The following is a 23,557-nucleotide window of genomic DNA, read 5'->3' as shown; positions in this document are numbered from 1 at the left end:
ACTCCTGACATCCAACAAGTCTGCTACTGTAAGTGGCCGAGCCGAAAATTCGGGTATAAAATGACGCTTTTGACCGGTGCCAGTGACGTCCACGTATCCGCTCTGATGCGATACACTCAGACACGCGCTTCTGCTCCACCAACGTAATCTATTTATGTAACCAACTAATATCTCCAGCCTGAGGAAATGGCGCACTCCGAAGTTGCTCATACGAAATTCAGGTAAAATTCCAGAATGAGATTTTCACTCTGCAGCGGAGTGTGCGCTGATATGAAACTTCCTGGCAGATCAAAACTGTGTGCCCGACCGAGACTCGAACTCGGGACCTTTGCCTTTCGCGGGCAAGTGCTCTACCAAAAGAGCTACCGAAGCACGACTCACGCCCGGTACTCACAGCTTTACTTCTGCCAGTATCTCGTCTCCTACCTTCCAAACTTTACAGAAGCAGTTCTTGCAGTTCTGCAAGGTTCGCAGGAGAGCTTCTGTAAAGTTTATTAGGTAGGAGACGAGATACTGGCAGAAGTAAAGCTGTGAGACCGGGCGTGAGTCGTGGTTCGGTAGCTCAGATGGTAGAGCACTTGCCCGCGAAAGGCAAAGGTCCCGCGTTCGAGTCTCGGTCGAGCACACAGTTTTAATCTGCCAAGAAGTTTCAGGTAAGGTTCTTTGTCGACTGAGACAGAAAAAACAGGGGCAGGACAAAAACATAAATGCGGAACATAAATGCAGATGCTACCCAAGCTTGTGCAGTCTGCGGTTCCTCAACGCGATGCCAGGTCGATCACGGTCAGAACAGTGTCCTGCGTAGTTGTGAGCGCATTATGTCGGAGTCAGTTGGTACGGGGGCAACTTGTTAGTGGTCGTATGGTGGGTGCTTGCATAATCAAGGTAGCTGAAGTGCTTGAGGTTTCAAGGAGCACCGCAGCGAAGATTTATACAAAATACAGGGAAAGCGAGAAACCATCATCCGCTAACTCACAACGTGGAGAGAACTGTGTGCTGAACGAGACGGTAATTGAAGAGTACTTTGGCGTCGTACTTTGGAAGGAATGGCGGAAGTCGTACTTTGTGCACACCTTTTGAAAAGATTGCAATTTAATCATTTACTTTAAATTTAAAAATTTAAAAATGATATTGTTTATAATAAATTCTTATACCAGATTACATAAAAATCTTAACATGTTTCAAATAAACTTAACCCAAAAATTTAATTCATAGCAGTAGATGTCACTTTCGACAGTGAATGTCATATTAACTATTTTCAGATGGAGGACCTTACTTACACATCAAGTATCTCTTTCAAAAGTATGTTGAAAATGACGTACGTCAACAGAAATCAACGAGTTTTGTCTTATTTTAACTTCATTTAAGCTGAATATGAGGTATCCCCACCTCGGTAATCCATGTTAGGTAAAATTAGTTGATATTGTTAGGGTTAACCCACCTTCTACCCGACAAGAACTTCTGAACTATGACCTTTCTTTCGCGTTATCGAAGCGTACTTTGGTGGGAGACAAATGTGGGGTTTTGGAAAAGTGACCATGTAACTGAATCGCACATTGTATTGTAAGTAGGCTGTTTAGGTTTTAATGTTGGTAACGCGACGTAGCGCTCTATATGAAAATCACTGACTGTGCTGTGTGAAGACTGTGGTTGGTTTGCATTGTTGGAGTATATGCTATTGTAGTGGTGGGTTGTGGCTGTTAACAGCAGTTGGAGTTGAGCCGCCAGCAGTGGTGGATGTGGGTAAGTGAGATGGCGGAGTTTTGAGAGCAGATGATCTGGACGTGTGTCCATCAGAGACAGTAAATTTGTAAGACTGGATGTCATGAACTGCTATATGTATATTATGACTTTTGAATACTACACTCCTGGAAATTGAAATAAGAACACCGTGAATTCATTGTCCCAGGAAGGGGAAACTTTATTGACACATTCCTGGGGTCAGATACATCACATGATCACACTGACAGAACCACAGGCACATAGACACAGGCAACAGAGCATGCACAATGTCGGCACTAGTACAGTGTATATCCACCTTTCGCAGCAATGCAGGCTGCTATTCTCCCATGGAGACGATCGTAGAGATGCTGGATGTAGTCCTGTGGAACGGCTTGCCATGCCATTTCCACCTGGCGCCTCAGTTGGACCAGCGTTCGTGCTGGACGTGCAGACCGCGTGAGACGACGCTTCATCCAGTCCCAAACATGCTCAATGGGGGACAGATCCGGAGATCTTGCTGGCCAGGGTAGTTGACTTACACCTTCTAGAGCACGTTGGGTGGCACGGGATACATGCAGACGTGCATTGTCCTGTTGGAACAGCAAGTTCCCCTGCCGGTCTAGGAATGGTAGAACGATGGGTTCGATGACGGTTTGGATGTACCGTGCACTATTCAGTGTCCCCTCGACGATCACCAGTGGTGTACGGCCAGTGTAGGAGATCGCTCCCCACACCATGATGCCGGGTGCTGGCCCTGTGTGCCTCGGTCGTATGCAGTCCTGATTGTGGCGCTCACCTGCACGGCGCCAAACACGCATACGACCATCATTGGCACCAAGGCAGAAACGACTCTCATCGCTGAAGACGACACGTCTCCATTCGTCCCTCCATTCACGCCTGTCGCGACACCACTGGAGGCGGGCTGCACGATGTTGGGGCGTGAGCGGAAGACGGCCTAACGGTGTGCGGGACCGTAGCCCAGCTTCATGGAGACGGTTGCGAATGGTTTTCGCCGATACCCCAGGAGCAACAGTGTCCCTAATTTGCTGGGAAGTGGCGGTGCGGTCCGCTACGGCACTGCGTAGGATCCTACGGTCTTGGCGTGCATCCGTGCGTCGCTGCGGTCCGGTACCAGGTCGACGGGCACGTGCACCTTCCGCCGACCACTGGCGACAACATCGATGTAGTGTGGAGACCACACGCCCCACGTGGTGAGCAATTCGGCGGTACGTCCACCCGGCCTCCCGCATGCCCACTATACGCCCTCGCTCAAAGTCCGTCAACTGCACATACGGTTCACGTGCACGCTGTCGCGGCATGCTACCAGTGTTAAAGACTGCGATGGAGCTCCGTATGCCATGGCAAACTGGCTGACACTGATGGCGGCGGTGCACAAATGCTGCGCAGCTAGCGCCATTCGACGGCCAACACCGGGGTTGCTGGTGTGTCCGCTGTGCCGTGCGTGTGATCATTGCTTGTACAGCCCTCTCGCAGTGTCCGGAGCAAGTATGGTGGGTCTGACACACCGGTGTCAATGTGTTCTTTTTTCCATTTCCAGGAGTGTATTAAGGTAAATACATTGTTTGTTTCTATCGAAATCTTTCATTTGCTGACTATTCCTATCAGTAGTTAGTACCTTCAGTAGTTTGAATCTTTTATTTAGCTGGCAGTAGCGGCGCTCGCTGTATTGCAATAGTTCGAGGAACGAAGATTTTTGTGAGGTAAGTGATTTGTGAAAGGTATAGGTTGATGTTAGTCAGGGCCATTCTTTTGTAGGGATTATCGAAAGTCAGATTGCGTTGCGCTAAAAATATTGTGTGTCAGTTTAGTGTTGATCAGAACAGGTAAAGAGCGAAATGTCTGAGTACGTTCTATTTTGCTCAGCTGTTTGAAAATCATATAATGTAAGAGATTCATCAGCACAGCAAGTCATTAATTTTTCTAAGGGGACGTTTCAGTGTCTATAAATTTAAACGAACGATCACGATTGTGAGGTAAGTGGGTATACCACCACTCCGTCTACAGGCCACAAGTGGCTCATCGGGAACGTCTGACCGCCGTGTCATCCTCAGAGGAGGATGCGGCTAGGATGGGCGTGGGGTCAGCGCACCGCTCTCCCGGTGGTGATGATGGTATTCTTGGCGAAGCCGCTACTATTCGGTCGAGTAGCTCCTCAATTGGCATCACGAGGCTGAGTGCACCCGGAAAAATGGCAACAGCGCGTGGCGGCCTGGATGGTCAGAGGGTGAGTGTAGACTAAGTTTTTTTACTTATCTCAGTGGAAGAGCCGTGCGAGCTGGGCTGCGAGGGGCTGAGCTTCTGCTCCAACTTCAACAACCGGCCGACGGAGCTGTTCCGCAGCTGCAGCCAGACGGCGGACGAGGCGGCGCGCTACGACATGGCGGTGTGGCTGCAGGAGGGCGTGCTGGGCCTGCCCGGCCTCTCGCTGCCGCTGCTCAACATCTCGCAGTGCTCGGCGCACGCCTGGAAGACCGTCGCCTGCATGCTGCAGATCAAGCCCTGCCACCAGGAGACGCACATCAACAGGATATGCAAGTACGTCGCGCCCACTCCACGGCCAAGTTACTGCTACACGAGGTGGTTTGTCTGTCGGTGCATTTCCCTTGAACGGCAACACTACATTCCCACAGTGTATAGAACTGTATTCTACCTATGATACAAAAACCATCATCATCATCATCATCATCATCATTTAAGAATGATTATGCCTTTCAGCGTTCAGTCTGGAGCATAGCCCCCCTTATACAGTTCCTCCATGATCCCCTATTCAGTGCTAACATTGGTGCCTATTCTGATGTTAAACCTGTTACTTCAAAATCATTCTTAACCGAATCCAGGTACCTTCTCCTCGGTGTGCCCCGACTCCTCCTACCCTCTACTGCTGAATCCATGAGTCTCTTGGGTAACCTTGCTTCTCCCATGCGTGTAACATGACCCCATCATCTAAGCCTGTTCGCCCTGACTGCTACATCTATAGAGTTCATTCCCAGTTTTTCTTTGATTTCCTCATTGTGGACACCCTCCTGCCATTGTTCCCATCTACTAGTACCTGCAATCATCCTATCTACTTTCATATCCGTAACCTCAACCTTGTTGATAAGGTAACCTGAATCCACCCAGCTTTCGCTCCCGTACAACAAAGTTGGTCGAAAGATTGAACGGTGCACAGATAACTTAGTCTTGGTACTGACTTCCTTCTTGCAGAAGAGAGTAGATCGTAGCTGAGCGCTCACTGCATTAGCTTTGCTACACCTCGCTTCCAGTTCTTTCACTATGTTGCCATCCTGTGAGAATATGCATCCTAAGTACTTGAAACAGTCCACCTGTTCTAACTTTATTCCTCCTATTTGGCACTCAATCCGTTTATATACAAGAAACATATTTCCTAATTCATAGTACACAGTATGGTTTGAGAGTAAATCGGAGAAAGACGAAGGTAATGAGAAATAGTAGAAATGAGAACAGCGAGAAACTTAACATCAGGATTGATGATCACGAAGTCAATGAAGTTAAGGAATTCTGCTACCTAGGCAGTAAAATAACCAATGACGGACGGAGCAAGGAGGACATCAAAATCAGACTCGCTATGGCAAAAAAGGCATTTCTGGCCAAGAGAAGTCTACTAATATGAAATACCGGCCTTAATTTGAGAAATAAATTTCTGAGGATCGACGTCTGGAGTACAGCATTGTATGGTAGTGAAACATGGACTGTGGGAAAACCGGAACAGGAGAGAATCGAAGCATTTGAGATGTGGTGCTATAGACGAATCTTGAAAATTAGGTGGACTGATAAGGTAAGGAACGAGGAGGTTCTACGCAGAATCGGAGAGGAAAGGAATATGTGGAAAACACTGATAAGGAGAAGGGACAGGCTGATATGACACCTGCTAAGACATGAGGGAATGACTTCCATGGTACTAGAGGGAGCTGTAGAGGGCAAGAACTGTAGAGGAAGACAGAGATTGGAATACGTCAAGCAACTAACTGAGGACGTAAGTTGCAAGTGCTACTCTGAGATGAAGAGGTTAGCACAGGAAAGGAATTCGTGGCGGGCCGCATCAAACCAGGCAGTAGACTGATGACAAAAAAAAAAAAAAAGTACGATGTACTTGCTTTGATCACATTGCAATTGTTGTGGGCTTCAGACCGAATACTGGTTTTGGATGCTTCTTTGCGCTCTAGTGTACCCAATGCAAGTCTCTTCCTCTCCACATAACCACAAACCGAGATTTTAGTGGTTGGGAGCGGAGGGCTGGGCTTCTATCAACTGACGAGGTTGCCCTGAATGTCATTTATTGTAATATTTATTTTCGACAGGCTCAATATTTTGCGGGCTGCAGTGGAGATACCGTCCTGAGTGACCACTAGCTTGGAAGGTGGTAGGCGACTCCATGGCGTGTTCTGTGCACCACGACAAAATAGTGGATAGAATTGGATGGAACATCAGCATTGGCCGTATTTTGTTGTTTTATTGTCAGTAAAATCGATTTTCGGTCCCTTAGTGGCCATCCTCAGTGCTGTAATATACAATGAAAATTGGTAGGCACTGGTATCAAGCTATAACCACAAGCTTAGAGCGTTCGGTTTATGTGATCGCTCTAATCTTGTGGTTATAGCTTGATACCAGTGCCTACCACTTACTTGTAACTACTAACAGTAAGATTTAGACTCTGTATCCCTTACATAAAAGCCGGCCGCGGTGGTCTCGCGGTTCTAGGCGCTCAGTCCGGAACCGCGCGACTGCTACGGTCGTAGGTTCGAATCCTGCCTCGGGCATGGATGTGTGTGATGTCCTTAGGTTAGTTAGGTTTAAGTAGTTCTAATTTCTAGGGGACTGATGACCACAGATGTTAAGTCCCATAGTGCTCAGAGCCATTTGAACCATTTGAACCTTACATAAAATTATTTCTAAAATAGAATATTTTGTTTACGTTGGAGCTGACCGCTGGACAGTCCAGCGCAGAGCAGTGCTGAGAGGTCTCACTCGCTCCGCAACTATCACTCTCTCTCTCTCTCTCTCTCTCTCTCTCTCTCTCTCTCTCTCTCTCTCCTATGGCGACACTAGCGACACACGGTTGCGGACGGGGCGCTGAACTACACTGTTTTGCGCCCACGGGGCGCGGGTGCGCCCGCCGGGCGCAATTCTTGGATGAGCCTGCTCTACAAGGTGCCCTGTGCCGTGTCAGTCATTTTTGTTCAGCCCTACTGTTCGCTCAACGTGAGTTAGGTGATCTCTAATGACTTCATGTAAGGGGCATAGTTCTTGCCATCTTACGAGGGCAGTTCAGTAAGTAATGCAACACATTTTTTTTTCTGAAACAGGGGTTGTTTTATTCAGCATTGAAATACACCAGGTTATTCCCCAATCTTTTAGCTACACAACACTATTTTTCAACGTAATCTCCATTCAATGCTACAGCCTTACGCCACCTTGAAATGAGGGCCTGTATGCCTGCACGGTACCATTCCACTGGTCGATGTCGGAGCCAACGTCGTACTGCATCAATAACTTCTTCATCATCCGCGTAGTGCCTCCCACGGATTGCGTCCTTCATTGGGCCAAACATATGGAAATCCGACAATCCGACGGTGCGAGATCGGGGCTGTAGGGTGCATGAGGAAGAACAGTCCACTGAAGTTTTGTGAGCTCCTCTCGGGTGCGAAGACTTGTGTGAGGGTCTTGCGTTGTCATGAAGAAGGAGAAGTTCGTTCAGATTTTTGTGCCTACGAACACGCTGAAGTCGTTTCTTCAATTTCTGAAGAGTAGCACAATACACTTCAGAGTTGATCGTTTGACCATGGGGAAGGACATCGAACAGAATAACCCCTTCAGCGTCCCAGAAGACTGTAACCGTGACTTTACCGGCTGAGGGTATGGCTTTAAACTTTTTCTTGGTAGGGGAGTGGGTGTGGCGCCACTCCATAGATTGCCGTTTTGTTTCAGGTTCGAAGTGATGACCCATGTTTCATCGCCTGTAACAATCTTTGACAAGAAATTGTCACCCTCAGCCACATGACGAGCAAGCAATTCCGCACAGATGGTTCTCCTTTGCTCTTTATGGTTTTCGGTTAGACAACGAGGGACCCAGCGGGAACAAACCATTGAATATCCCAACTGGTGAACAATTGTGACAGCACTACCAAGAGAGATGTCAAGTTGAGCACTGAGTAGTTTGACGGTGATCCGTCGATCATCTCGAACGAGTGTGTTCGCACGCTCCGCCATTGCAGGAGTCACAGCTGTGCACGGCCGGCCCGCACGCGGGAGATCGGACAGTCTCGCTTGACCTTGCGGCGATGATGACACACGCTTTGCCCAACGACTCACCGTGCTTTTGCCACTGCCAGATCACCGTAGACATTCTGCAAGCGCCTATGAATATCTGAGATGCCCTGGTTTTCCGCCAAAAGAAACTCGATCACTGCCCGTTGTTTGCAACGCACATCCGTTACAGACGCCATTTTAACAGCTCCGTACAGCGCTGCCACCTGTCGGAAGTCAATGAAACTGTACGAGACGAAGCGGGAATGTTTGAAAATATTCCACAAGAAATTTTCGGTTTTTTCAACCGAAATTGGCCGAGAAAAAAAAATGTGTTGCATTACTTATTGAACTGCCCTCGTACAATTGTGTATTACATTGTAGGAGCGGGCCTCCGAGATGCTGTCGTTAGCAACGGTAAGGAGGTTAAAATCGATGATAGTAAATGTTCACAAAGCTGCGCGGAGTGCTGTGTGTACGTGAGCTCGGTGCAGGTGCTGACTCCCCGCCCGCCGCTCTGTGTGACAGGGAGGACTGCTACGCGCTGCTGCGGCAGTGCCTGGACTGGCGGCGCGCGCCGGGCCAGTCCGCGGCCGAGCTGTGCTCGCGGCTGTCTGCGGACGGCTCGCAGTCGCCGTGCATCTCGCTGCGGCCCTTCCTGCAGCCCAGCGACAGCCCGCACGTGCCGCCGCAGGACGAGCTCACGCTGCCCTGCAAGGGCGACCACCCCTGCAACGCCAGCCAGGTCTGCCAGCTCAACCGCCACTGCTCCTCGGGGCACGCCTGCCGCACCTACCGCTGCACTCCCGGTGAGTCAGCCTCGTAAACGTAGCGAGGTTTTAGTACTACTACTACTACTACTACTACTACAAAGTGTCCAGAAAACTCCCTGATTTCAAAATTAAATATCTCAAAAACAAAGATCGATAGAGGAATGCAGTGAACGGTATGCTTATTGTAGTGAACGGTATGCTTATTGTGACGTACACGGCTCGTGGTCGTGCGGTAGCGTTCTCGCTTCCCGCGCCCGGGTTCCCGGGTTCGATTCTCGGCGGGGTCAGGGATTTTCTCTGCCTCGTGATGACTGGGTGTTGTGTGATGTCCTTAGGTTAGTTAGGTTTAAGTAGTTCTAAGTTCTAGGGGACTTATGACCATAGATGTTAAGTCCCATAGTGCTCAGGGCCATTTGAACCACTTTTGAACACGTTTATTGTGAAAGCTGTAAGAAATTTATACAGCAGTTTGAAATAATAGTTACAAAATCTGCTAACAGATGGCGCTGTACGCTGTACAGCTCGTATCAGCATACATAAGTGAAATAATCGTTTGAAAACAATCACATCACAATGTTTTCAAAATGTTCACCATTGGCACTACAGAGGTGGCGCAAACGAAGAATGAAATTCGCCATCACATTTCGTAGTGTCTCAACCCTAAATGGATTCACATGCCACAGAGATCGCCGATTCAAGCTCGTCCAGCGTGGCGGGATGTTTCGGGTAGAACATGTCTTTCACTGTGCCCCACAAAAAAAGGTCACAGGGAGTCAAATCCGGCGAATATGGAGGCCAATCCATGCCCGCACCAGTAAATTTGGGATATTCCAAAGCAATGACTCGATTCCCGAAGTATTCCTCAAGAAAGCGAAACATTTGTTCGGTCCGATGTGGTCGGGCTTCATCTTGCATAAACCATTCAGTACCTGGTCGATCCTCTAACGCTTGCTCTGTGGCGACAAATTGTTCCAAAATTGCAACGTAACGTGCACCAGTGACCGTTTCTCAAATGAAAAAAGGGCCAATAATGCCTCTGCTGCATACTGCAGCCCACACAGTAACTTTAGGAGAATACACGGGTTCGCTTCATACCAATATGGCTTTTCGGAACCCCAAAATCGCCAGTTCTGCTTATTCACGTATCCATTCGGATGGAAGTGTGCTTCATCTGTAAACCAGATGCAGCCAAAATCAAATCCTTCACTATCAATCATTGTGAGCATCTGATTAGCAAAGGCAACCTTTTGTTGCACAGCTCGTACGGGTATGGCCTGGTGCGTTTGAATTTTTAATGGAAACAGGTGTAGGCTCTTTTTCAGTATTTTCTGCGTGCTGGAACGCTTCAAACCAGCCTCAGATGCAATTCTACGGACGGATGACACTGGATTTCGCTGAATAATTCCAGAAGCTGTGCTCATATTTTCAGGCGTAACTGCGGTTTGCTTGCGGCCAACATGCCCCACTAGATCATCAGTTACGCTGCCTGTTCGTTGAAATTTTCCGAAGAGCGTACGAATGGTTTTCGCATCGGGTCCTTTTGGAGCATTAAATCGTGCTTGAAAACTTCGCCTTGTTGCCGTAGGACTCTCTTCTAACCTGTGGTGCTCTAGCACCAGAAAAACGCCTTGTTCAATGGAGTACATGGTTTTAATCTCTTCCTTCGGTACGCTAACCTCCTTTCACGTTTCAATAGTGGAGCTGATCGCTCTGGGCTTCGGATCACTATTTATACTAGGCGTTACGTATGGCGATTACAGCGCCATCTGTTAGCAGCTTTTGTCACTATTATTTCGAACTGCTGTATAAACTTCTTACAGCTTTCACAATAAACATACCGTTTACTGCATTCCTCTATCGATCTTTGTTTTCGAGATATTTAATTTTGAAATCAGGGACTCCTTTTCTGGACACCCTGTACTACTACTACGTGATCAGGCCCAGTGGACCGTACGCATCTAGAAGTTTCCTCCTCCACTGTATTCTGTCCATTGCTGCTATCCGCCATCCATTCACATCTATTGACTCACTTACTTACACACCGAGCGGGGTGGCGCAGTGGTTAGACACTGGACTCGCATTCGGGAGGACGACGGTTCAATCCCGCGTCCGGCCATCCTGATTTAGGTTTTCCGTGATTTCCCTAAATCACTCCAGGCAAATGGCGGGATGGTTCCTCTGAAAGGGCACGGCCGACTTCCTTCCCAATCCTTCCCTAATCCGATGAGACCGATGACCACGCTGTCTGGTCTCCTTCCCCAAACCAACCAACCAACCAATCACTTACTTACTCACTGGTCATCCCGGACTCGAGAGTCCATTACCACAGCAACGTGTTTTAGCCATCTGTCCCTGTCTTGGGCTATTTCCTTCCATTCCCCTTCAATAGCTAGGCTCCTCAAATCAGCCTTCACATTGTCCTCCCATCTACGCCTCGGTCTCCCAACAGGACGTTTTCCCTCTAGATGCCCTACCAGTACTCTGCGCGCTGCCCTGCCCTCATCCACTCGAGCCACGTAACCCGCCCATCGCAGCCTACGTGATTTAATAATACTGATTATGTCGGGGCTTGGGGGTTGGGTTGGGTTGTTTGGGGAAGTAGACCAGACAGCGAGGTCATCGGTCTCATCTGATTAGGGAAGGAAGTCGGCCGTGCCCTTTCAAAGGAACCATCCCGGCATTTGCCTGGAGAGATTTAGGGAAATCACGGAAAACCTAAATCAGGATGGCCAGATGCGGCATTGAACCGTCGTCCTCCCGAATGCTCGGGGCGTGAATAGAGTTCGTGAACCTCTTCGTTATACAGTTTTCGCCACTCTTCGCTAATGTCATCCCTTTTTGCTCCGAAAATTTTCCTCAAAATTTTGTTTTTTAAATACTCGAAACGGCTTTTCATTTTGCAAAGAGAGAGACCAAATCTCACACCCATACAGCATGACTGGTAGAATAATAGTTTGGTATATTCTAATCTTTAAATTCCTAGGCAATATTCTTGATGAAAGTAATCTATTCAGTGAGAAGTAGCACGCATTTCCCGCCCGTAATCTCTTCCTCAGTTCGGATTCAATCTCATTTCTCGAAGTGATGTCCACGCCTAGATACTTAAATGTGTTCACTTTTTTCAACTGCCTGTCTCCAACTCTTAACATTTCCTGATCTACTGCTGTCGGCATTCTAGTAATAACCAGGTATTTAGTTTTGTCTTCACTTATCCTTAGATCTACATCTTCACTAGCCTCGATTAACGCATTTGCATTTGCTGTTACAGATTCTTTCCCATCGCTAATGATGATTAGATCATCTGCATACCCTAATATCTCAATATTTCCATTTAACTCTACACCCTCTGAATTATCTGCTGCCATTCGTACAATATATTCTAGGACTGAATTAAAAAGTAGCGGAGATAGGGCAACTCCCTGCTTAACTCCGTTCTTTATTACAAATTCCTCTGACTCCAATTTTCCTACGCTTACTGTACCTTTTGTGTTTTTCAAACTTGCTTCTATAAGTATAACATACTCCTTTGGTATTCCAAGTTCCAAAATAATTCTGTACAATTTTGATTACAATACTGAATCATATGCTTTTGTAAAATCTACGAAAAGATTATGAACTGGTTTATTGTATTCCCATTTCTTTTCCAAAATTTGACGCAAGGTGAATATTTGGTCTACAGTTGATCTGTTGCTCCGAAAGCCAGCTTGGTAATCCCCCATAATTTCATCTGCATATGGTGTAAGCGTGCTTAGCAGAATATTCGAGGAAATTTTGGAATATACTGGTAATAGCGATATTCCTCCATAATTACTTCAATCCATTTTGTCGCCTTTCTTAAAAATTGGGATCAGAATCGACTCCTGCCACTCTTCAGGTATCATCTCTCAGTTCCATTCTTTAGTTATCACTTTGTGAACTACTTCCATCAGTTTCAGTCCCCCATTTTTAAATAATTCTGTAGTTATGCAATCTGATCCTGGTGCTTTATGGTTTTTCAATTTGTTGATTGCATCTCATACTTCCTTTAACGTTGGCTCACGTATCTGGGGTTCTGCTGTATGTATTTCGTACGCCTGCTCATTTCTTGCTTCCTGGTGTACATTTAATTCATGCTCAAAATACGCCCTCCATTTACTTAATATGACACTGGGGTCTGTCAGCATTTCCCCAGCATCCCCTCGAAGTGCATTTGTCCTAGCCTTGAAGCCGTTCCTACACCCATTTATGTCTAGGTAAAGATCCCTAATGTTTTTTTTTTACTGTTTGTTTCCACTTTTGTAATTTGATTGTTCAAATAATCCCTCTTCATTGCTCGTAGCCTACGACCAACTTCCTTTCTCAAGTTCAAGAACTCCTCGTCTCCCATTCTATCCCAATCTAATCGCGCTTTCCTCCTTTCCTCTACCAATTTCTTGCATTCCTCATCATCTGTTGACACTTAGTTTAAACCTTCATGGAGTCCATCCCTCCAACGCATCTTGTGTCTCCCTGGCCGTGTCTTTCCTATAGGTGTGAAATCCAGGAGCTTCCGAGGCCATCTGTGATCCTCCTTCCGGGCCACATGACCAGCCCACTGCATTCGTTTGGCTTTGACTGTTCCTGCTATGTTGGGCTGCTGGTATAGCTCTTCAAGATCTTGGTTGTATCTGATCCTCCATTCCCCTATATCTGCGTCCAGAACCGGACCCGAAGATCTTCCGAAGCACTTCTCTCTCAAGAACAAGGAGTTTATGGAAGTCCTGTTTCCGGATACTCCATGTCTCACAGCCATATAGAACAACAGGCTGGATCAGAGTTTTGTACAGTCGAATCTTGAACTGTCTGGAGAGATATCTGGAGCGAAGCAGCTGTGCTAGGCTGTGGTAAGATCGGTTTCCTGCTTGTATTCTGGCATTGATCTCTGCTTCACATGACGAGTTCTCAGTGAAGAGTGCCCCTAAGTATTTAAATTCTTGCACTCTCCTATAGGACTGGTTCCCAATCTGCAGTGATTGTAGATGATCAGCTGTCTGACAATTACCACGCGTCATAATGAGGTACTCTGTCTTGGCTTTGTTTATGTTTAACCCAAATTTGCTGGCAGCCTCCTTTAGTGCTTTCATCATTTGCTCCGACTCCTCTTTTTAGTACACTTTTTAGTACGCAGTGCTGTAACCCAATCCAACAACCACTGTATCAAGGAAGATCAGGGCAGCACGGACAACATGAGGTCTTGTGCTGTAATGCTGAAAGATAATGTCATAAACACCTCGAAGACAAGGGAAGATGATGGTGATGATGATGTTTGGTTTGTGGGGCACTCAACTGCGCGGTTATCAGCGCCCGTACAAATTCTGAACCTCTGCTCAGTCCAATCCCCCCACTTTCATGAATGATGATGAAGTGATGAGGACAACACAAACACTTAGTCATCTGGAGGCAGGTGAAAATCCCTGATCCCACGGGGAATCGAACCAGGGGACCCCGTGCTCGGGAAGCGAGAACGCGACCGCAAGACCACGATCTGCGGACTGACAAGAGAAGAGCCACCTGCCTTAATGGGTCAGAAATAGAAGAGTAACTTTCCAAATTACCCCCTGTGCGAACCACAGATTCTCGTTGCTCTGTACTCAATGCCCCCCCCCTTCCCCTACAAACACGTAATCTGGAAACGTTGCATCTTCTTGAAGTTTCCGCACGTGGATCCACTATGATGTTGTACTCAGGACTGGGACTCTTATATAAAAGACGTTGTGCCACTTCTATGTCCATTGTTGTCATTTTCGGAACACTGTCAAAACGACTTTCTTTGCTTGTTTCTTAATTAATGTTCCGCACATAATTTGACCGATTCTTTTATCGAAATGATGTGGAATTAGTCAGTTTACAGGATATGTATACATGATTGGTGTTAACATTAATGAGCCCATAAATTTTTTAGTCCTATTCATGCAACTACATTTTTTTCATAGAGGCTACCACTTATTAAGCAGGAATCCGCCCAAAGAATAGAAGAAGTTTTTCACGAGAAATGATTATTGGTTAGATTTAAAATTTTAGCTTAGACTAATAACTTGCTTTGTGCATGTCTCATATTTTATGTTATTGTTCATGTAATCAAAAATTTCTGTTGCTGCATGTCCAACTTTATTTTGAGCCCTGCTAACTTTGATAATGTGCAATATTGGTCATTTTTTCCTATAGTGTTTTGGGTATGGACATCACTGTTATTCTCAAATTTTGATGGATTTTTATTTATGACGAATTTCATTAGCAAATATTTGTATTGTGATGGTGCAGTTAAAATGCCGAACTCCTTGAAGACAAACCTACATAACGACCGCTGTTGAAAATCACTTATTATTCTTACTGCTCGCTTTTGTGCAGTCAGTACTTTCAAAGTGATGAGTTACTCCATAAAATGATTCCATAAGACATAATTGAGTAGGAATATGCACAGTATCTCATGAGATTGATTTTTTCCCCCCAAGACTAGCAATTATTTGAAGAACAAAGGTAACTGAACTTCATTGTTTGAGCAGCTCACTAACATGCTTCTTTAAGATTTAGTTTTCATCAATATATACACTTAAAAATTTGAAGCATTTTACCCTATTTGCTGTCTCCTGTTCATGTACTACATCAGTTGTTATTACTATCTCCTGTAATTATTAATTATAGGGCGTTTTCTAAATTTAGGAACAGCCATTTTCAGAGAAACTATTTACTAATTCTTTTGAAAAATATTATTAACAATCTCTTCTGCAGCTTTCTCTCTAATCGGATTTATTGTAACACTTGTTTAGATGGCTAAAAGCCAATTCTGCTAGTTGCATGTTAAGTTGAATGTGATTCAGGCATACAAAGAATAGGAAAGGACCCAAAACTGAACCACATGGGACACTCTCTGACATTTCTTCCCAAACAATGAAGGTTTCTACCTTTCTAACATTGTTGCAAGTATTCAGCTGTGCTTTTTGTATTCCGTTTGTTCAGTATGATTAAAACCAGCTATGTCTGAAGCCATCAGTTTCATAAAATTTCAGTTTTGATAATAGAGTAATATAATCGACAGAATGAAACACACTGGAAAGATCACAAAAAGTACCCACTGTCGATATTTTATTATTTAGGGCTTGTAACAGTTGGTGTGTAAGTGTATAAGAAGCATTCTATGTTAAGTAACCTTTCTGGAATCCAAACTGTGATAAGCTAAGTAAACTGTTTCTACTTAAATGTGAGACTACTATTGAGTATGATACTTTTTAGAAAATTTTAGAAGAATATGACAGTAAAGAAAGGAAAGATATGTATTTGTCTTTTTGTCACCTTTTGTATAAAGAGGATTAAAAATGAAATTTTTTATGTCTGTAAATATTCCCTGTGCCACTGAGTACTGTGTTTATCACTAAGGCCATTAATTGTTAAGTTAGAACAACTTTTCAAAAGTCTGTTTGAAATTCCATCAACTCGATATGAACTTATGTTTTTAAGAATTTTTATAATTCTGTTAATTTCAGTGAATGATGTTGGTGCTCCTTCTAGTTGCTTAAAGTTTTGTTGAAAGGCAGTTTTATAATATTTGCTTGCTTCTTTAGCAAAGCAAATTAATCCTATTATTGCTGTTACTTTAAAATGTGATTGTTAAAAGCCCTTGCAACTTACAAATTATCAGTCACAACATTGTCATTTAGTTTAATTGTTATGGTAACTTGTACACTGTGTGGTTGTCATGTCCTGTATATGACAACATCCCATACACTTTTAATCTTATTGTGTGCATTATTAATTTCTATCGAGATACAAACAGATCAGGACATTTTAATTACTTTCATTAAAATATTACATCATTTTTTGTAGTAAGCAAGTAATATCTCGTTTTAACTTATTCTGGCCATTATGTAAATGTCACTCTTCCTCTTCCATTAGGTTTTAATTTTCCTTGTTACTCAAGGCTTATTTATTTTTAATGGATTTTCTGGCTAACGTTTTAGGATAGCTACTTGCAAATATTGACACAATTTTACAACAGAATAAATTGAATTTGATATTAGCATCTGTTTCTAGATACACTTTATCCCATACCATCTCTTTCAACTTACTCTTGAAATATTGTATCGTATTGTCATTAATAAGCTGCTTTGTATGAGCTTGACAGATAGTAGAGTAACAACTGGGTGGACGTAAATCGTTTCGGCCTGAGCACTGCCATTACAAATGTTGTCAGTACTACTACCTTGCTGCAAATGAATTGGAAAATTAACTAATGAAAATACGTTGAAACACACAAATAATAATTCGAATTCATTTTCTTGTTTATATAATTTAAGGTACCTGCAATGAAATCATCACAAACCACTAACTGTTTCTTCTGGTCTTGCAGGTAACTCAATAATTCGCCTAGATTTCTTGCAAACAGCAGTAAGTTTCCTAGAGGGAGGTTGTAGACTGTTATAATTAACACAGAAACATTCTGCAGTGACAGTTCACAGCGCACATGTATCTCGCTTCTGATATACACAAAACAAATTCCCCAGAGCCCACCTTTTACAAATGTTGCAACTCCTCTTTTTTTCTATGTCAGCTCTATACAAAAATGATGTTAGTTTATAATCTCTGATATTTAACTTCTGTATGGCTGTTGTACATGGCGTTCAGTGAGGCACTGAACATCTGTCACTTCATAACCTCTCCACATCTTCTAAACTTACAAGAGGATAATCTGTCTTTTTTTTCAGCCCCCTAATATACTGATGAAACAAATACATTTTATTTTTCTGGAAACCGATACATGTATTATTGTCCGATTCTAATTTGTTTCAAGACTGTTTGTCAACAACCTGACTCTAATCTAAAATAGGGTCTCTCTGACTCCAGTGATCACAGGAATTTTGTCTTGTGTGCCTGTGCCTGTGCCCGCTCCCCCCCCCCCCCCTCCCCCCACCCAATTGCACTTTCTGCAAGATACTCAGCTAAGAAGTTGTTCCCCTCCTGTTCAGGCACAGGCCTTTTTTCTTGTATATCCCTGTCTGTTAAATGCAACAGAGAACAGCAGAGACATGAGAGTTGGTCTGAGTCAAAAGCAATTCACCTAGCTCGTTTACACAGCTAACATCTGTGTTAACCCAGGAACCGTCGTGGTGCTGCAAAACCTTCACAAAACCCACACAACTGTGTGCTGTTGCTTCCTCCATTCCACCTTTAACTCCTTCACTGCTGTGTATGAGTATACGCGTCTTAAGGGGCTCCGGAAAGGCTCAAAATCATGAAAAGTTCAATTTTTACTTTTTTGCGTTTTCTGAATCTGCAGACTATCACCTTTTAATAGATATATAATTTATTCAATTCCGAAGACTACAACTATTTTTAAAATTTTTTTGAAATGTGTTCTACATGGGCGTGACCCACTGTGGCGCTGTTAAACTGCTGTCAAATGGTGTTATTATTAACGTCCGTGTTCATCAGGTACATTTTAGTGATGTGAGATAAAGTATGTGTTGTGGCTAAACCTATTTTCAGAGACTTAGCAGCACCTGAACTGTTGAAAAAGTGTATTCACGGAAAAACTCAAAACCCCAATGAAAGTGTAAATAGTGTTATATGGTCGAGAATCCCCAAGACTGTATTTGTTGGAATAGAAACACTTCACTTTGGTGTGTATGATGCTGTTGCGACTTTCAATGATGGCAACATTGTAAGGTGCAAGGTATTTAGAAATATGGGAATGAAGATAGGTTCTAACATGGTACGAGCAATGCTTGCTTTAGACAAGGAACGCCTTCGGGCTGCAGACAGGGCTGTAAAGAGTCTAGAAATACAAGCAAGAGTAAACAGGAGGAGGAACAAGAGGAAGCTGGAGGAGGAGTTCGCAGAGGATGAAGATAATCCATCCTATGGACCTGGAATGCACTAAAAAGTTAATCCAATCTTTGTCGCTCGATTCCCAAAACTTTTATTTTCTCATACTAATTACATGTTTTCTGAGGATCTTCCAAACATATTTGTTTCAAACTTTCAGTAAATGTTACACAGTACCATCTGCATAATTTAACAGAGCCTTTTTCCAAAAAACTGTATATTTTTGAATATATAAATAAAAATTGCAAAAAAATGTTGTGAATTTTCATTACAATTGAAAAAAAATCATCTTTAATAACTGAACTAAGATTTTGTAAAATCCCTGTGTTTAGTTGTAGCCCATATTCCAATAAATAATCTGTAAAAAGTTCAACTTCCTACCTCAAATACTTTGTGAGGAAAGATGTAACTTATAAGCGTTATTTTAACATTGCAAGTATAGGGCGTTCCGGAGCCCCTTAATATGCTTGTGGCTGTGTATACACGTGCAGCTTCGGTTTTCCTACAGCGCTATGGATGTATCTATGCATCCTGTACTGCCGACCTCTCGCTGCAGCGGACGAGTTACTTGCTTAATTCGGTGAATAAAAATTTACTAGTATTTATCGTACAACATATGTGCCTCATGGTGTGCCATCGTTTGCAAAAACCTCGTTTAAATATCTTGAATATTTTATTAAATATGACGATCGTTATGGCCACATGATTTGTGATGCGCAAGAATGTGAATGGGGGCATTGCGCGTGACCGTCCATTGGATGTCAAACCCAATAACTCAAAAAGGAAATGAGAGATCGCTCTGCTCTCGCTTTAAAAAAAAAGAATCGATATCTTACATACATTTTTTTGCTGCAATGAATGAACTAAAATCAACCATATAATTAAATTTTCCTTGAGACATTTCAGTCTCAAATTTATCTACGGTAATGATAGAGGCTGATGAAATGAATTAAAAGATGGGGAAAATAAGTTGATTCTTACCCAAACATTTTGCGCACTTAATATCAGTTTGATGTTTGCAGCATGCGACTCTAATAGTGTTGCTGTAATTTTAACGGCCAACAGAGTACAGGTGTCATCCTGAAGTAGCCGATTCGAATCCCTTAGAGGGAGGAATTATGAGTTTGAGAAACAGGAGAATATAAAGAAGAGATACATCCTGGCTGTTTAAAGCTGTACGTCATTCCCGGGTTCGAACTCGGTACCGTGCCTTTCTTGACCAGTGCTTTTACCTACCAGCCTATCCAGGTAGCTCTCACAATCCGCCCTCACAGCTTCATTTCTGCCATTATCTCTCTCCTACCCTCCGAAATTCATGGAAGCATGTTACATACTTTGTGCGATAGCTGCCTTGTGGGAGCACTACACGCAAAAGACAAGGTTTCGTGTTCGAGTTCAGATTGCGTAACCAGTTTTTATCTGTCATTGAATACAAAAACAGAATATACTCTGCTGCAGCGCACACTTCAGTAGAGGGTGAAAGTTTCATTCTGATAACCGAAATGCCTTGCGTAAATTTCCAAAGTTTTCAGCGAATACGTTAAAGTATTAACGATGAACTGACCGTCGCTTACCGTCGGAACGGGACGTCGTGACCCACTCTTTTATTTCTATAGTAATATAGTGCATCTAAGTCACATTAAAACAAAATCATGCGTCCGATTTATCAACAAAATACATACTGCGACCGAACCGCCGAATCTTTCCATCAGTAAATGGGGTAAGTTCTCAACTGACTCAGTCGTTTTAACCCCCTCCACTAACGGAATGACCCGCTTCCTAATTCCGTATGTATAAAACCAATACGGACTTGTAGCTGTCGCGCCTTTGCGCTTACTGCTACGTATTTTAACTGTAAATAGCTCAGTCCTAATGGTAAGAGGTAGTAGTGAATTCACGTTGTTAATATTTGAATACAGCACAACTGCCACAAGCTCAGCTCACTTTTACTCCACTCCTACCCTCGCCATTGCACCACATTAACTAGGTGCTACGTGGACCTTGTTAAATTCACTTGCGTATACATTTTTGACCGTTACTCGCCAGTATTTACCTAATGATTAGTACACTCCTAACCGGACTATTTCCCTAAGAGCTGTGATGATTGAACGGGTTCGATCCACGGCCTACAGTGCCCTACAGTTCACACGGTAACACTGCGTACCTGACCCACTTAACTTGGTAGTGAGCTTATGTATCCAATCACCACTGCTAGCAGCAGTGCAAAATCCTATCAGCACGACGAGAGCAGCAGACTTACCGCCGAATCCTCCTGAAAATACTTATAACTACGGTCGCCAGCTCTGAAGCAGCAAAAGAATAAATAAATTTTTGGCTCGTTTCAAAGTGAAATGGCTTGAGTTGAATTTAAACTTAATTCTGAATATTACTATTTCTGATCATTCTAGATGATTCTGCAAAGCAAATACTATCTCAGTTTCTGTGAGTTGGCTTGGTAATTACTACCAAGACAGTTTATGCAACTTGGGTTAACAAAATTCTATCCTTCAACTTATTTAATGATTTTGGATATTACTCTTTGGACAATTGATACAGAATTAGTTAAGTGACTTTACTTGAAAGGTTACTCAGAAAAATTTAAGTAACTATAAATAGGCGACTCATTCTGGTGCGACCATTGCTCTTTTCAACATTCTTATACGCTAAAGTATTCTACAACCAAAAGAATTGTAAATGAAAGAGGCGATGGTGGCCTCAGTCTGATTTCACTATACTATGTTTGAGGTTACTACACTTTACAATGAACAACATGTGTCGTAATTTTACTTATTACTATATTCTGTCCTCTGCACTTGCATAAAAGAAAACTGGTATTCTCCTTTTACATGTATACAAAGTTCGACTTAACAACTGCAAGCAGTCTTGCCTTGGGTAGACGTGTCGGTGCTGGTGGTGAGATGCATGTGGCTAATGCAGCTCTTCACGCCTCATGCCCTTAATGGTGGCTGGAACTACGAGCTGTAGCACTCGTATAAGCTACTGCACATCCGCCATAAAATCTGGGCGCAGGAACTCTTACAGTCAGCCCCAGTGGCATAGAGGCGGCTTCAACAACCATTCGTCGCGTTTCACTCCAAAAACGGCGACGATATTCGCCTCTTCTCTGTTGCACAATCACTTTTGCGTGAGCACAGTTACGCACGTCCGATCACGTCAACACTCCCCAGGCCATTCCATTGTTCAGTCCCTGTGTCTCCAGCTACCCCTAGGTACGCTCGTATCACCAAGAGTTGGGGCGTTCTCCTACCACCTTTTTACCGAAATCATTTAGTATTTAAGAATATTTATATTTACTACCCTGGAATTCATACCAGTCATAATAATTTACTACTAGCGCTTTACAACATTAAATTATACAGTAATAACTTATAATTACCAAGAAAAAGAATACATTTGACTCCGAGAGCTTAGTGCATTGTCTGACAGGTAGCGCTAATTCCCAGTTTCGCCAATAGATGGCATCAGGGTGCACTCCCTGGCAGTCTCACACAAGCGCGCCCGTTTCCGACGCGCGGGCTCCAAATTACTGTCAGCCCACCATCATTTCAGTTCCGTTACAATACTCATATCATAGCGTTTGCTATGAGCATTTCTGAATACATATGTGAAGCCATCGTCACGCGACGTGAGGTGTACTGCCACAGTGAATGGGCCTACCAACAGGTAAAGGGCATAGCTAATGCTCGGAAGGTCTTTAAACTGCCTGTTTGTGGGGTGACTAGTGTAAGAACGGGGCACAGATGTGGCTTGCCGCTGGAGCGGAAATCAGTTTCTAAAACAAGGCGGCCCCCTGAGGTGACCGAATTTTGGAAAGGCAGAGGCGGAAAATATTAAAAATCGGATGGAGAAAACAATGAAAAAATAATGAGAAAAAATGATACAAAGGAAGAATCAAAATACCGAATTGTTTTCAAAAGTTTACCGAACACGGCCTCTACCTACTTTGACGAAAGTAAACACATTGCCGCTATGTAACTCAAAACTAAAGTAGACGCTACTGAGTACAAAACGTAAACAAACATGACCTTGATTCATCTCTGTCGAACGCTAGAGCGTGCCAGTGCGCTGACTTGTCGAGGATTAACAAAGAATTTATGAACTGAACCATGATTGTGCAGTAAACATATGATGAATCTGAGAGGTACTTTCCATGTGACATAAGTATAGAATAAGAATAAAATACTGTCATCAGAGTTTTACTTCTGATAAATTTTAAATGTTACTTGTAGCACATAAATTTCATTGTAACTCTGTAGAAGGAAAAAAATCTAAAGCAAAAATTTACTCTAGTAGAAGTAATAATCGAAGTTTAGTAACCATGCTTGAAGAAACAGTTTAATAAAGAAATGTACTTAACAGAAACTTTTTTTTTGAAAAAGGTGGATTAACGACCGTGAGCAACTCAATCGGCTAAAACCGTCACCCGCCCCTATTCAGGGCCACTGACTGCGGGAAAAGAAAGAGACAGTGGTTTTACTCAAACACGACATCGACGCCACTCTAGGATTCGAACCAGGTCCCATTTCGGACGAATGTCCAGAAGCCAGTCGCTTAGACCACTGCGCCACTGGGTCGGCTCACAAAAATTGTACATTTCGCAACAGAAAATGCAAGCAAGGCGCCATTTATTTATTTAATTGCAAGAAGTCGATACTGAAAAAGATTCTAAGAGTATTTCAATTAAAACAGAAACGAAGTAACACGACTCATTTCATCATCATCCAGGAAAGTGGCGAAATTGGACTGAGCAAATATTGAGTAATTGTACGGGCGCTGATAACCACGCAGTTGAGCGCCCCACAAACCACACATCATCATCATCTCTCGAAGTAACACGACGATTATACAACTGACGTAGTGTGATACTTTAGCATGTCTTCCTCAGTATAGTATAATTTCTAAATTCAAGGAAAAATTCG

The 23,557-nt window shown here is 43.6% G+C and overlaps 1 protein-coding gene across 1 annotated transcript in view; it reads left to right on the top strand.

The window, feature by feature from the left end:
* Nucleotides 1-23,557, top strand: part of LOC126163117 (reversion-inducing cysteine-rich protein with Kazal motifs) — a gene marked incomplete at its 3' end in the record, with an annotated part of 348,934 nt that overhangs the window by 290,295 nt on the left and 35,082 nt on the right. The window contains exons 9-10 of the mRNA XM_049920040.1: nucleotides 4,002-4,278; nucleotides 8,536-8,816. Of these exons, the coding sequence (XP_049775997.1) occupies nucleotides 4,002-4,278; nucleotides 8,536-8,816 (558 nt within the window). The remainder of the gene's footprint in view (nucleotides 1-4,001; nucleotides 4,279-8,535; nucleotides 8,817-23,557) is intronic.

This window comes from Schistocerca cancellata, chromosome 2, assembly GCF_023864275.1.
Source record: "Schistocerca cancellata isolate TAMUIC-IGC-003103 chromosome 2, iqSchCanc2.1, whole genome shotgun sequence".
In the NCBI taxonomy this organism is placed as follows: Eukaryota; Metazoa; Arthropoda; class Insecta; order Orthoptera; family Acrididae; genus Schistocerca; species Schistocerca cancellata.
The sequence above is the reverse complement of the archived record's forward strand: the minus strand, read 5'-3'. Positions and strand labels throughout refer to the sequence as shown.